The sequence below is a fragment of the Bos indicus genome, chromosome 29 (genome assembly GCF_029378745.1).
Source record: "Bos indicus isolate NIAB-ARS_2022 breed Sahiwal x Tharparkar chromosome 29, NIAB-ARS_B.indTharparkar_mat_pri_1.0, whole genome shotgun sequence".
Taxonomy (NCBI): domain Eukaryota; kingdom Metazoa; phylum Chordata; class Mammalia; order Artiodactyla; family Bovidae; genus Bos; species Bos indicus.
The window spans coordinates 6,506,625-6,519,642 of NC_091788.1; the positions used below are offsets into that span (position 1 = coordinate 6,506,625).

At 37.7% G+C, this 13,018-nt stretch overlaps 1 protein-coding gene across 3 annotated transcripts in view; it reads left to right on the forward strand.

Annotated features, from left to right (window-relative positions):
• Window positions 1–13,018, forward strand: part of NOX4 (NADPH oxidase 4) — a 189,644-nt gene that overhangs the window by 76,127 nt on the left and 100,499 nt on the right. For all 3 annotated transcript variants that reach the window (XM_019955215.2, XM_019955214.2, XM_070783416.1), the window contains exons 9-11: window positions 696–912; window positions 3,451–3,615; window positions 3,732–3,794. In XM_019955215.2, coding sequence (XP_019810774.2) covers window positions 696–912; window positions 3,451–3,615; window positions 3,732–3,794 — 445 coding nt within the window. The remainder of the gene's footprint in view (window positions 1–695; window positions 913–3,450; window positions 3,616–3,731; window positions 3,795–13,018) is intronic.

Consider the following 13,018-nt stretch of genomic DNA (forward strand, 5'->3'; position numbering starts at 1 on the left):
TTAGGTTTTCCTTCCTGATTCATTATTGTGGGCCTTTACTGTGGTTCTTGTTTATGGAGAAATTGAAAAGTACACAGGTTTAGGGTCTTATGGAGTGTATTAATTTTTTTCGGACCATAGGAGATGCACGTTTCCAGTTTCTGTTATCGTGTTTGTTTAACATTTCTCTGTGAATCAGCAAGGCTTGTTTTGTCTCGTCTTAGCCAAATCAAATGTGAACCCTGTACTTTTCCATTTGTGTTTGAAATTATAGTGAAAGTACTCATATTATAGTGTTTATTGAAGTGAAAACTTCTATGTGATTGTATAAATGCTTAATAGACTTGAAATAAAAGCTGTCAAATTCAAGAATATTTGGAAAGATTGCATGCCTCTTCCCTACCATGGATTTATGGATCAGGGTTATGCCTCCAGCATACATGCAGAATTGTCATGGTTTCCAAATTCTATATAGTATCTTCTGTTCATATGGTATATTTTGGGGGAGGGCCAAATTTTTAAATTTAGTTCCACAGTAATGAATTTGTTAAGATTTTTAAGATTTCTCAATTACTGTTATGTAAGACATATGAGAAGCACTTCTTGAATAAATGGTATGTGGAAGTCAACAAGAAAAAAAGGTTATTTTATTATATTGTGACTGTGATTTCAATTTCCTTTTTATCTCTTTGTTTTTATTTTTTTATGAATTTTAGAGGGCTGCTGAAGTATCAAACTAATTTAGATACCCACCCTCCTGGCTGCATTAATCTTAATGGAACCCACTACCAGAATACTCATTTACCAGAGCATCTCTCAGAACATTTTCACGAATCTTTTCCTGGAGGATTTTCAAAGCCTGATGAACTTACCCAGAACACATTTGTGAAGATTTGTATGGAAGAGCCCAGGTTCCAAGCTAATTTTCCACAGGTCAGATTAGTCCTGTGTCTTTACTGATCTCTGCAAAGTCCATGTTCCTATAAAAAATTGATCAACATTGCATTTAAACATGTTTTTGAAGGTAATACAGCAGTTATTCCTCCAGAAGAGAAGGTTTCAGGCTGTTTCAGTAGCAAATTAGTACGTGTTATTACATAATAGCCAGCCTACTGTTCAATGAGATAGACCTATGATATTACAGAATATAGAAAATTCCTGTTTAACTCATCATATGATCTTTGCAAATTGTGGCACTGATGCTTGCCATAAGAAAGGTGGCAAAGATATGTTCCTTATGCATTGAGAAAAGTAGGTTGAATAAGAACAATAATAGTGAAAAAACTAGTATTACTAGTAATAATTATTACAGTATAGTGTAATATTATGTATAATATTATGAACACTAAGCTGTAAAATAAATTTATTGAATGCTTAGTATCATCTGCTAGGGGCTGTGCTAAAATATACTGTATGCTTTTTTAATATTCACAATAACTCTTTGGAGCAATTACCATCATCCTTAATTTTCTGATGAGGAAATTATGGTATAATATTATTATGGTACAATATTATGTATAATATTATAAATACTGAGTTGTAAAATCAGTTTATTGAATGCTTGATATTATCTGCTTCAAAGTCAAGTCAAGTCGCTCAGTCGTGTCTGACTCTTTGTGACCCCATGGACTATAGCCCACCAGGCTTCTGCGTCCATGGGATTTTCCAGGCAAGAATACTGGAGTGGGTTGCCATTATCTGCTTGGGGCTGTGCTAAAATACATTATATGCATTTTTTTTTAATATGCACAATAACTCTTTGAAGTAATTATTGTCAGCCTTAATTTTCTGATGAGGAAATTGTGGCTTAAATATGTAAATATACTCTGACCAACCTCTATAAACTAACATGTAGGAGAAGAAGAATACAAAACCAAATTACCTTGCTCTTACGAAACCTCTTCCCCAAATAGCCAACTAGTAGTTTGGTAAGAGTCATAATCTTCCCTTGTAGCCATGGGAGCTGCCCACGTGGATATTACACCCTGTATTCTGTGTCTGTACCAAATGAAAGTCGGGAAATAGTGAAATTGAATGTCTGTTTTAAGAAGAAAGGGGAGTCGAAAGATAGTGATCTGTAGATGCCTTTGGAATGAGTGTGCTAGTCTTGTTTTCTTATTAATAACAGTCCTCTAGATTTCTTTTAAGCTTTACAATCTTCAGAGCTTTTCTGGCTTCACACAATGGTTTATGTTAGGGAAGGCAGGTATTGTGAGTCCCATTTCACTTGTGTGATGCCCAAAGGCTAAGCAACTGTCCCAAAGTTGCAGAGGTTGTCCTGTGATGCTTACTCTGCACACAGTTCCTAACTGTTGGGTTGGCCAAAAAGTTCGTTTGGGTTTTTCTATAAGATGGGAATGCAAAAATCTGAATAAACTTTTTGGCCAACCCAATAAATGTGAGGAGCAGGCATGATTTGCATGGAAGGAAGAAGGACCTTCTGGAATAACTCTATAGATTAGGTTTTAAAAGGTGACCATGAAAATACATTTGGGTTGGGGGCCTCCAAGTTTTGAGGGAGATAAAGTGTGTAGTTGTAGGAGAAAGGTTGACCACACAGGCTATGCACTTATCCTGGGATCAGGGTTATGCCTCCAGCATACATGCAAAATTGTCATGGTTTCCAAATTCTAAATAGTATCTTCTGTTCATATTATATTATGTAAAAGTAAATTGTGAACAACACATGTGGTATGCCCATGCTTAAAAATATGTGCATATACATATTTTACATTGGTTATACATTTTGTATATGTATATTATGCATGCATATTGTGTGCATTAAAAATACCTAGGGTTCTCATTTTTTGAAACAAATATTTGACTGGTACATTTTTTACTAAAATACTCCAGATTTACTTGAGCTTTTACTTCTCTTTCTTCTTCCTTTAGAGAAAGATATTGTATATATACAACATATATTCTTGTGGGCCCAGAAGGATATATGAAACAATAAACCACCTGTTAATGGTAGTTATACCCTTGATAGTGGCAAGGTAATTTGGATTTGTATTCTTTTTCTCCTACATGTTAGTTTATAGAGGTTGGTCAGAGTATATTTACATATTTAAGCCACAATTTCCTCATCAGAAAATTAAGGCTGACAATAATTGCTTCAAAGAGTTATTGTGAATATTTAAAAAATGCATGTATTTTAGCACAGCCCCAAGCAGATAATATCAAGCATTCAATAAACTGATTTTACAACTCAGTATTTATAATATTATAGGATAGGGTAGGGTCCTGACATTACTTTCCCTTCTATTTTATACTTTACTCTTGTTTCAGTAAGTTGCAGTGAGCATCTGTTGCTTTTTACTCATTTTTCTTTACACTTTGTTATTTCAAATACAGATTAAATTATCATTGCTGTATTATTACTGTAATGTGTCAAATAAGCAGTGAGGCAGGATATAAAGAGTCCTATAACACAAGTATTTCTTAAAGTGTATTTCAAAAATTCTCCATTAGACCTGGCTTTGGATTTCTGGACCTTTGTGCCTATATTGTGCTGAAAGGCTTTACAGGTGTATCCGGAGCAACAAGCCAGTCACCATCATCTCAGTCACAAGTCATCCGTCAGATGTCGTGGAAATCCGAATGGTCAAAGAAAATTTTAAAGCAAGACCTGGCCAGGTGAGTCAGTGTCCAGCAACTTTTAAAATACCCTTATTCTGTTTTTTCAAAATTAGCATTATTAAGATATTTGAACTTCTTTCTTGGTCATTTAAAAGTTGTTTGTTGTTTTTTAGTATATTATTCTACATTGTCCCAGTGTGTCTGCATTAGAAAACCATCCATTTACTCTCACAATGGTAAGAAACTTGTTTTTGGATTTTCTAATGTTTCGAATGAAATGCATCTTTCTCTTTGTGCGTGTATGCACTCCACCTCATTCTAAAAATCATTCAAGGCTGTCACAATATTCTTAATGTTTAAGTAAACCATCTTTTTACAAGAAATATAATTAGCTAGACAGAAACTTCGTAACCATTAATTATTTTCTTAAAATTTAAACTTCAGGAAATATTATGTTTAATTTATAAAATATTTTTGATTCAAAATGCAGAAAATTTCCTGAATATTTAGACTCTTCTTTTTATAAAATATGTACCAAATTATAAAATGTGCATGGTTTTCTTTAGAGAAATTAAATTTAAGGAACTAGAATACTGTGGGTTGAGATGGAAGCATAAGAAAATGTTTAGAAAAGAAAAAGCTCAGTGTAATTGGCATCTAGGCTGTGTATGGAGAAGGAAAAGGAAAATAAAGTCAGAAAAATAAAATAGAACAAATAATGCGGGGAAATCTAGCTAAATCATGGTATCATCAAATATTGTTAGCCCATTTCCTAATATTATTTTTTGCCTTATACAAATGGCATGAGCCCATTATGAAAAAAGTAAATAATTCAGAAGCATATACGATCACATCATAACTTTTCCTCATTACCCCTCTCCCAAGTCCTGTTCTTGAGTTTGACAAAGTCTTACAGATATTTTCTTACATTCTTTGGCATATATGGGTGTCTGCCATTCATTTGCTGGATCCTTTGTTTTAAAGTTTTCTTTTTTCACTCACCAATAGATTATGGACAACTTTCCATGTTATGTATTTGTAAATGCCTCATTATTTTTAATCACTGTATGTCACGGTAGAAACACAATGTAATTTATTTAAGATTTTCCATTGATGATGGAGGTTAGGATTTTATTCAGTTTCTAACAAAAGTAACTGAGACAGGGACCACGTGTTTACATGTTAGAATTGAACAAATTATGGGGGGAGGTCCAGGAAAACAGCGTGTTGACGTGCTAAAGTTTAGAGATGGAGTTCTGCTGGAATTGGCTGTGCTGTCTGCAGGTCACTTCAATCGTGTCCAACTCTTTGTGACCCCATGGACTGTAGCCCTCCAGGCCCCTCTGTCCATGAGATTTTCCAGGCAAGAATACTGGAGTGGGTTACCATGCCCTATCCAGGAGATCTACCCGACCCAGGATAGAACCTGTGTCTCTTATGTCTCCTGCATTGGCAGACAGTTCTTAATCACTAGCATGATCTGGAAAGCTCCTATTGGAACCGCTGTTAAATGTAATGTATTATTCAAGTTGAAAACTTGGAAACCTTGGCCAAGTTACTTCATCTTTTTTGTACATTCATTTCTTAGTGTAATATTATATAAAAACAGTAGCTATTCACACACACCTTATGAGTTCAGATGAACTACTACAAATAAAGCACATAGAACACAATCTGAAATGTGAAAATTATCAAGCATGTCAATTTATGTTAGCAAGTCTTATAATTTTTATTTGCAGTTTGAATTTGCCCCTTGAGAGCATGTAATTGTGAGGATGGCTAGGCCAGAAATATTTGTATTTAAGGAATAACACAAACCAAGAGAAAGTGTCAAATGTTTAAAGAAAAAGCAGGAGTTATTTATCTAATCCCTTATGATTATGCAGTGGAGATGAAGAGTAGACTCAAGGGATTAGATGTGGTAGACAGCGTCTGAAGAACTGTGCATGGAAGTTCATACTATTGAACAGGAACCAGTGACTAAAACCATCCCAAAGAAAAAGAAATGCAAAAAGACAAAGTGGTTGTCTGAGGAGGCTTAACAAATAGCTGAGGAAAGAAGAGAAGTGAAAGGCAAGGAAGTAAAGGAAAAGTATACCAAACTGAAAACAGAGTCCCAGAGAATAGAAGGAGAGATAAGAAAGCCTTCTTACATGAACAAAGAAATAGAGGAAAACAACAGAATGGGAAAGACTTTCTCTTTTAGAGATCTCTTCTAGAAAACTAGAGATATCAAGGGAACATTTCATGCAAGGATGGGCATGATAAAGGACAGAAATGATAAGGACCTAACAGAAGCAAAAGGTATTAAGCAGAGGTAGCAAGAGTACACAGGAGAACTATACAGAAAGGTCTTAATGACCTGGATAACCATGATGGTGTGATCACTTACCTAGAACCTTACATCCTGGAGTGTGAAGTCAAGTGGACCTTAGGAAGCATTACTGTGCATGAAGCTAGTGGAAGTAATAGAATTCTAGATGAGCTATTTGAAATCCTAAAAGATGATGCTGTTGAAGTGCTGCACTCGATATGTCAGCAAATGTGGAAAACTCACCAGTGGCCACAGGACTGGAAAAGGTCAGTTTTCATTCCAGTTCTAAAGAAGAGCACTGCCAAAGAATGTTAAAACTATCATACTGTACTCTATCAATTACCAAATTGCGTTCAAGGACAGAAGAGCCTGGAGGGCTACAGTCCATAGGTCCACAAAGAATTGGACAAGACTGAGCAACTGATGCTTTCACTTTCTTTCAGCACGGTAAAGCTCAAAATCCTTGAAGCTAGTCTTAGCAGCATGTGAACTGAGAACTTGGTGGTGTACAAGCTGAGTTTAGAAAAGGCAGAGGAACCAGAGTCAAATTGTAAACATTTTTTGGATCACAGAGAAAGGAAAGGAGTTCCAGAAAAAATCTACATCTGCTTCATTGACAATAGCCTCTGACTGTGTGGATCAGTTAAAACTGAAAAATTTTTAAAGAGATGGGAATGCCAGACCAACTTACCTGTTTCCTAAAAAAACCTGTATTCAGGTCAAGAAGCAGCAGTTAGAACAGAACATGGAACAACAGACTAGTTCCAAGTTGGGAAAGAGTACATCAAGACTGTATATTGTCATCCTGTTTATTTAACTTATATTCAGAGTACATCATGAAAAAAACTGGACTGGATGAATCACACGCTGGAATCAAGATAGTTGGGAGAAATATCAACAACCTCAGATATGATACCACTCTAATGGTAGAAAATGAAGAGGAATTAAGAGCCCCTTGATGAGGGTGAAACAGGAGAGTTGGCTTAAAATTCAGCATTTAAAAAATGAAGATCATGGCATCTGGTCCCATCACTTCATGGCAAGTAGAAGGGGGAAAAGTAAAAACAGTGACAGATTTTCTTTTGTTGATCTCCAGAATCATTGCCAATTGTGACTGCACCCATAAAATTGAAAAGACACTTTCTCTTTGGAAGCAAAGCTATGACAAACCTAGACAGCATATTAAAAAGCAGAGACATCACATTACTGACAAAGGTCCACATAGTCAAAGCTTTGGTTTTTCCAGTAGACATGTATGGATGTGAGAGTTGGACCATATAGAAGACTGAGCACTGAAGAATTGATGCCTTCAAACTGTGGTGCTAGAAAAGACTCTTGAGAGTCCCATGGACAGCAGGGAGATCAAACCAGTCCATCCTAAAGGAAATCAGTCCTGAATATTCATTGGAATATTCATTCAGCTGAAGCTGAAACTTCAATACTTTGGCCACTTGTTGCAAAGAACTGACTCAATGGAAAAGACCCCAATACTGGGAAATATTAAAGGTGGGAGGAGAAGACGGTGGCAGAGGATGAGATGTTAGGTAGCACCACCAACTCAATGGATATGAATTTGAGCAAACTCTGGGAGATAGTGAAGGATGAGGAAGCCTTGAAATCCCAAGGTGTAGAAATATGACTAAAAGGTTCAAAGTTTTATTGTTATAGTTCAGCTGCTCAGTCCTGTCCGACTCTTTCTGACCCCATGGACTAGAGCTCGCCAGGCTCTTCTATCCATGGGATTTCCCAGACAAGAATATTGGAGTGGGTTACCATTTCCTTCTCCATCAGAGTGTGTTGGATGAGGCAAAAAGGGTGGATGCCTGGGATTCTGTATCCATCATAGTTTTTCTTCTCTCTTACTTTCTTCAATTAAGACAAGATTTTTCCTTATTCTTTCTGCTGCTTCTAGGACATTTCTTTGGTTCTCTTAAAGGAACATGGTTCTCTGAAGATTCCCTAAGAAAAACAAGGGGAAAAGGACCTAAAATAGTTTGGAAAATAGTGCTTACAAAAATCACTTAAAAATTCACAATGTCTTTTACCCCATTAATGGTTTATCAAACATTCTTTAACAAATAGTGCCATTAAATTTTACTCATCCATTTTTTAAACCCATTTTTACTTTCTCACTCTAAGTTCTTTGTCTAAACTAATCTCTTTGCCCTGGGAACCAATTATTGTGTCTTCCATTTATTCACACCCCAAATACCACACATTCTCTTGACCTTTTCCTCTTATAAGACACTGCATATTCTCTTCAGCAATTAGTGCCATTAAATTACTTGTTTAATGCCTGTTTCTCAGGTGGTAAAGAATCTGCCTGCAAGGCAGGAGAACCAAATTCAATCCCTGGGTTAGGAAGATCCCCTGGAGAAGGGCGTGGGAACCAACAACAATATTCTTGCCTGGAGAATCCCTCAGACAGAGGACCCTGGCAAGCTACTGTCCATGGGGTAGCAAAGGATTGGACACAACTGAATGACTAGCATTTCCTCCTAAACCATAAGATTCAGGAGCCCTTTGAAGGATACATTCATAGTTCAGTGTCTGGTACACAGAGTAACACAATATATATCTGTTGAAAGAGTGAAAAACACTTAATATATAGTCAGTGTTTGGGACTTACCTTGAGAAATATTTAAAAGATGGATTATCTTTTCCTTCCATCTCTTACTTGAAAGATAAAGGCAGAGAAAAGAAAAAGAGGAATTAAGGAGAAACATATTGAAAAGCAGAGACATTACTTTGCCAACAAAGGTCCGTCTAGTCAAGGCTATGGTTTTTCCTGTGGTCATGTATGGATGTGAGAGTTGGACTGTGAAGAAAGCTGAGCGCTGAAGAATTGATGCTTTTGAACTGTGGTGTTGGAGAAGACTCTTGAGAGTCCCTTGGACTGCAAGGAGATCCAACCAGTCCATTCCGAAGGAGATCAGCCCTGGGTATTCCTGGAAGGAATGATGCTAAAGCTGAAACTCCAGTACTTTGGCCACCTCATGCGAAGAGTTGACTCATTGGAAAAGACTCTGAAGCTGGAAGGGATTGGGGGCAGGAGGAGAAGGGGACGACGGAGGATGAGATGGCTGGATGGCATCACTGACTCGATGGACGTGAGTCTCAGTGAACTCTGGGAGTTGGTGATGAACAGGAGGCCTGGCATGCTGCGATTCATGGGGTCTCAAAGAGTCGGACACGACTGAGCGACTGAACTGAACTGAACTCAAGGAGAAGCAAGAAATGCTTTGGCTGATATGACTGTCAGTCAAAGAGCCAGCTTCCAGTCAGATTCTGAGTCTAATCTTTAAGGTCATGATGACTATCTTTAGCTACGAAAAGGAGCAGGAAATGTACTTGTGACAAAGTTGGCTGGGGAAGAACCACTAAAGTCAAGTGCAAACAGTTTCCTGAGAATGTCTGGTCAGAGCCAGCAGGTCATTTTTCACTTCTACTGCCCCATTCTCAGGGCTACCAATGGAAAATTACTTGTTCCTAATTTCTGTTGGTAATTTGACATTTTGAACTGTGGTGCTGGAGAAGACTTTTGAGAGTCCCTTGGACAGCAAGGAGATCAAACCGGTCAGCCTAAATGAAATCAAACTTGAATATTCACTGGAAAGACTGATGCTAAAGGCAGAGCTCCAATACTTTGGCCACATGATGAGACGAGCTGACTCGTTGGAAAAGACCCTGATGCTTTGAAAGACTGAAGGCAGGAGAAGGGGGCGACAGAGGATGAGAAGGTTGGATGGCATACCAACTCAGTGAACATCACTTTGAGCAAACTCCAGGAGATGCTGAAGGACAGGGAAGCCTGGTGTGCTGCAGTCCATGGGGTCACAAAGAATTGGACATGACTGAGCGACTGAACAACATTTGCCAAATGCTCTCAGTATTTTTAGGTTTGCCTTGCAACCTGTAGGTCAAAATAGATCTTGTCTTTGCAAGTGTATGTTTTATATTCACATCCATCCTTATTTTAAACATGGGGTTTTTTTCATATGTTTTGATTATGCCTTATTAAACATCAATTTAAGGTTTGATTGTTTTAAAAATGATTATATCTCATAGATATTTTAAATTGCAACAATAGTTGGCTTCCCAAAAGAATTTTCAAGGCAAAGGAAGATTCTTTTCATCAGACCATCTGTGTACGATGCATTTTGTGTAGGCTTAGGAAACGACTTGTAGCCCTCCCAGATTTGGGGTTTTGCTAGCTGGCTCACTCCTACCATCCCCTAAGGGAGTTTCTGTTTTCATAAAAAAGAAAAGTGGTGAATCCTCTTGCTTCCTGGAAATGAATTTGAGTAAAGCAAAAACATTTCTGGGCTAAATGTTACATTATGCTATTATGTTAATTTACTGTCTTTTCCTGCCATTTCCTTCTTTTGTACAATTACTTCTGTTTGGCACTTACATGTAAAATGAATGCTTTTCAAGCATTTTCACTGGCTAGTTCCTTTATGGGTTCCTTTGAAATAAAACAAAGCAAAACAAAGGGACTTCCCGTATGCCAAACCCCACTAAAATTTTATACACATCTTGTCTTTGTCAAGGATAACAGTACCTACTAATTAAATGCCTAAGAGGTTCCTTCTTAAACTTTGAAAATATTACATTATTTAATTCTTCTACAATTCCAAAGATGTGTATTATTAACTCTGTATGATGCAGAAAATAATGTGACTCAAAGATATCAAATAACATAATTGATTAGTGACACAGGCAAGACAGAAACACAGATCTGCCTGTCTGAAAGGTGTTGTCAGCTATTCCACCCTGGCTGGCTCCTGCCTCACTCCTGACCATGTTCAGTGCATTCCTATTTCTAAAATCCTCTTGCTTTAGGACATACATGTTGGAGTCAACAAAAAATAATTATTGTTTTAAAGAGGAATTTACTGAAACTATAAAAATGTATTTTCAGGAGAAATATGCAATTGAAAGTGTTATATTGTCTACACTACTCAGCTCTTCTAATATTGTGGAAAGTTGAAAGTCAAGTAAATTCCCCTGCTAGAAAAGTCTAATACTTACTTTAATATAGTGTGCCAATATAAGGAAAATTTAAATATATAAAATATACACTGGTCACAAATTCAAGTTGCTTGAATTTCATCTAATTTTTAAAATGGAGATTCAGTTCAGTTCAGTTTAGTTGCTCAGTCATGTTCAACTCTTAGCGACCCCATGGACGGCAGCATGCAGGCCTCCCTGTCCATCGCCAACTCCTGGAACGTACCCAGACTCATGTGCATTGTGTCAGTGATGCCATCAAACAGTCTCATCCTCTGTCATCCCCTTCTCCTCCTGCCTTCAATCTTTCCCAGCATCAGGGTCTTTTCCAGTGTGTCAGTTCTTCATATCAAGCGGCCAAAGTGTTGGAGTTTCAGCTTCAACATTGGTCGTTCCAATGAATGTTCGGGACTGATTTCCTTTAGGATGGACTGGTTGGATCTCCTTGCAGTCCAAGGAACTCTCAAGAGTCTTCTCCAACACCACAGTTTAAAAGCATCAATCCTTTGGCACTCTCTTTATAGTTAAACTCTCCCATCCATAAATGACTACTGGAAAAACCATAGCTTTGACTAGATGGATCTTTGTTGGCAAAGTACTGTCTCTGCTTTTTAATATGTTGTCTAGGTTGGTGGTAGTTTTTCTTGCAAGGAGCAAGTGTCTTTTAATTTCATGTCTGCAGTCACACAATCTGCAGTGATTTTGGAGCCCCCAAAATAAAGTCTGTCACTGTTTCCATTGTTTCTCCTTCTATTTGCCATAAAGTGATGGGACCAGATGCCATGATCTTAGTTTTCTGAATGTTGAGTTTTAAGCCAAGTTTTTCACTCTCCTCTTGCACTTTCCTTAAGAGACTCTTTAGTTCTTCTTCACTTTCTGCCATTAGGGTGGTGTCATCTGCTAAAAGGGTGGTGTCATCTGCCTATCTGAGGTTACTGATATTTTCCCCAGCAATCTTGATTCCAGCTTGCGCTTCTTCAGCCTGGAATTTCTCATGATGTACTTTGCATATAAGTTAAATAAGCAGGGTGACAGTAGACAGCCTTGACGTACTCCTTTCCCAATTTGGAACAGTCTGTTGTTCCATGTCCAGTTCTAACTGTTGCATCTCTACCTCCATGCAGATTTCTGAGGAGCCAGGTCAGGTGGTCTGGTATTCTCATCTCTTTAAGAATTTTCCACAGTTTGTTGTGATCCACACAGTCAAAGGCTTTGGCATAGTCAATAAAGCAAAAGTATATGTTTTCCTGAAACTCTCTTGCTTTTTCAATGATCAGCAGATGTTGAAATTTGATCTCTGGTTCCTCTGCATTTTCTAAATCTAGCTTGAACATCTGGAAGTTCATGGTTCACGTATTGCTGAAGCCTGGATTGGAGAATTTTGAGCATTACTTTACTAGTGTGTGAGATGAGTGCAATTGTACGGTAGTGTGAGCATTCTTTGGCATTGCCTTTCTTTGGGATTGGAAGGAAAACTGACCTTTTCCAGTCCTGTGGCCACTGTTGAGTTTTCCAAATTTGTTGGCATATTGAGTGCAGCACTTTCACAGCATCATCTTTCAGGATCTGAAATAGCTCAACTGGAATTCCATCACCTCCACTAGCTTTGTTTGTAGTGATGCTTTCTAAGGCCCACTTGACTTCACATTCCAGGATGTCTGGCTCTAGGTCAGTGATCACACCATCGTGATTATCTGGGTCATGAAGATCTTTTTTGTACAGTTTTTCTTTGTATTCTTGCCACCTCTTCTTAACATCTTCTGGTTTTGTTAGGTCCTACTATTTCTGTCCTTTATTGTGCTCATCTTTGCATGAAATGTTCCCTTGGTATCTCTAATTTCCCTGAAGAGATCTCTAGTCTTACCCATTCTATTGTTTTCCTCTATTTCTTTGCATTGATTGCTGAGGAAGGCTTTCTTATCTCTCCTTGCTATTCTTTGAAACTCTGCATTCTAATGGGTATATCTTTCTTTTCTCCTTTGCCTTTTGCTTCTCTTCTTTTCTCAGCTATTTGTAAGGCCTCCTCAGAGAACCATTTTACCTTTTTGCATTTCTTTTTCTTGGGGATGGTCTTGATCACTGCCTCCTGTACAATGTCACCAACCTCCATCCATAGTTCTTCAAGCACTCTGT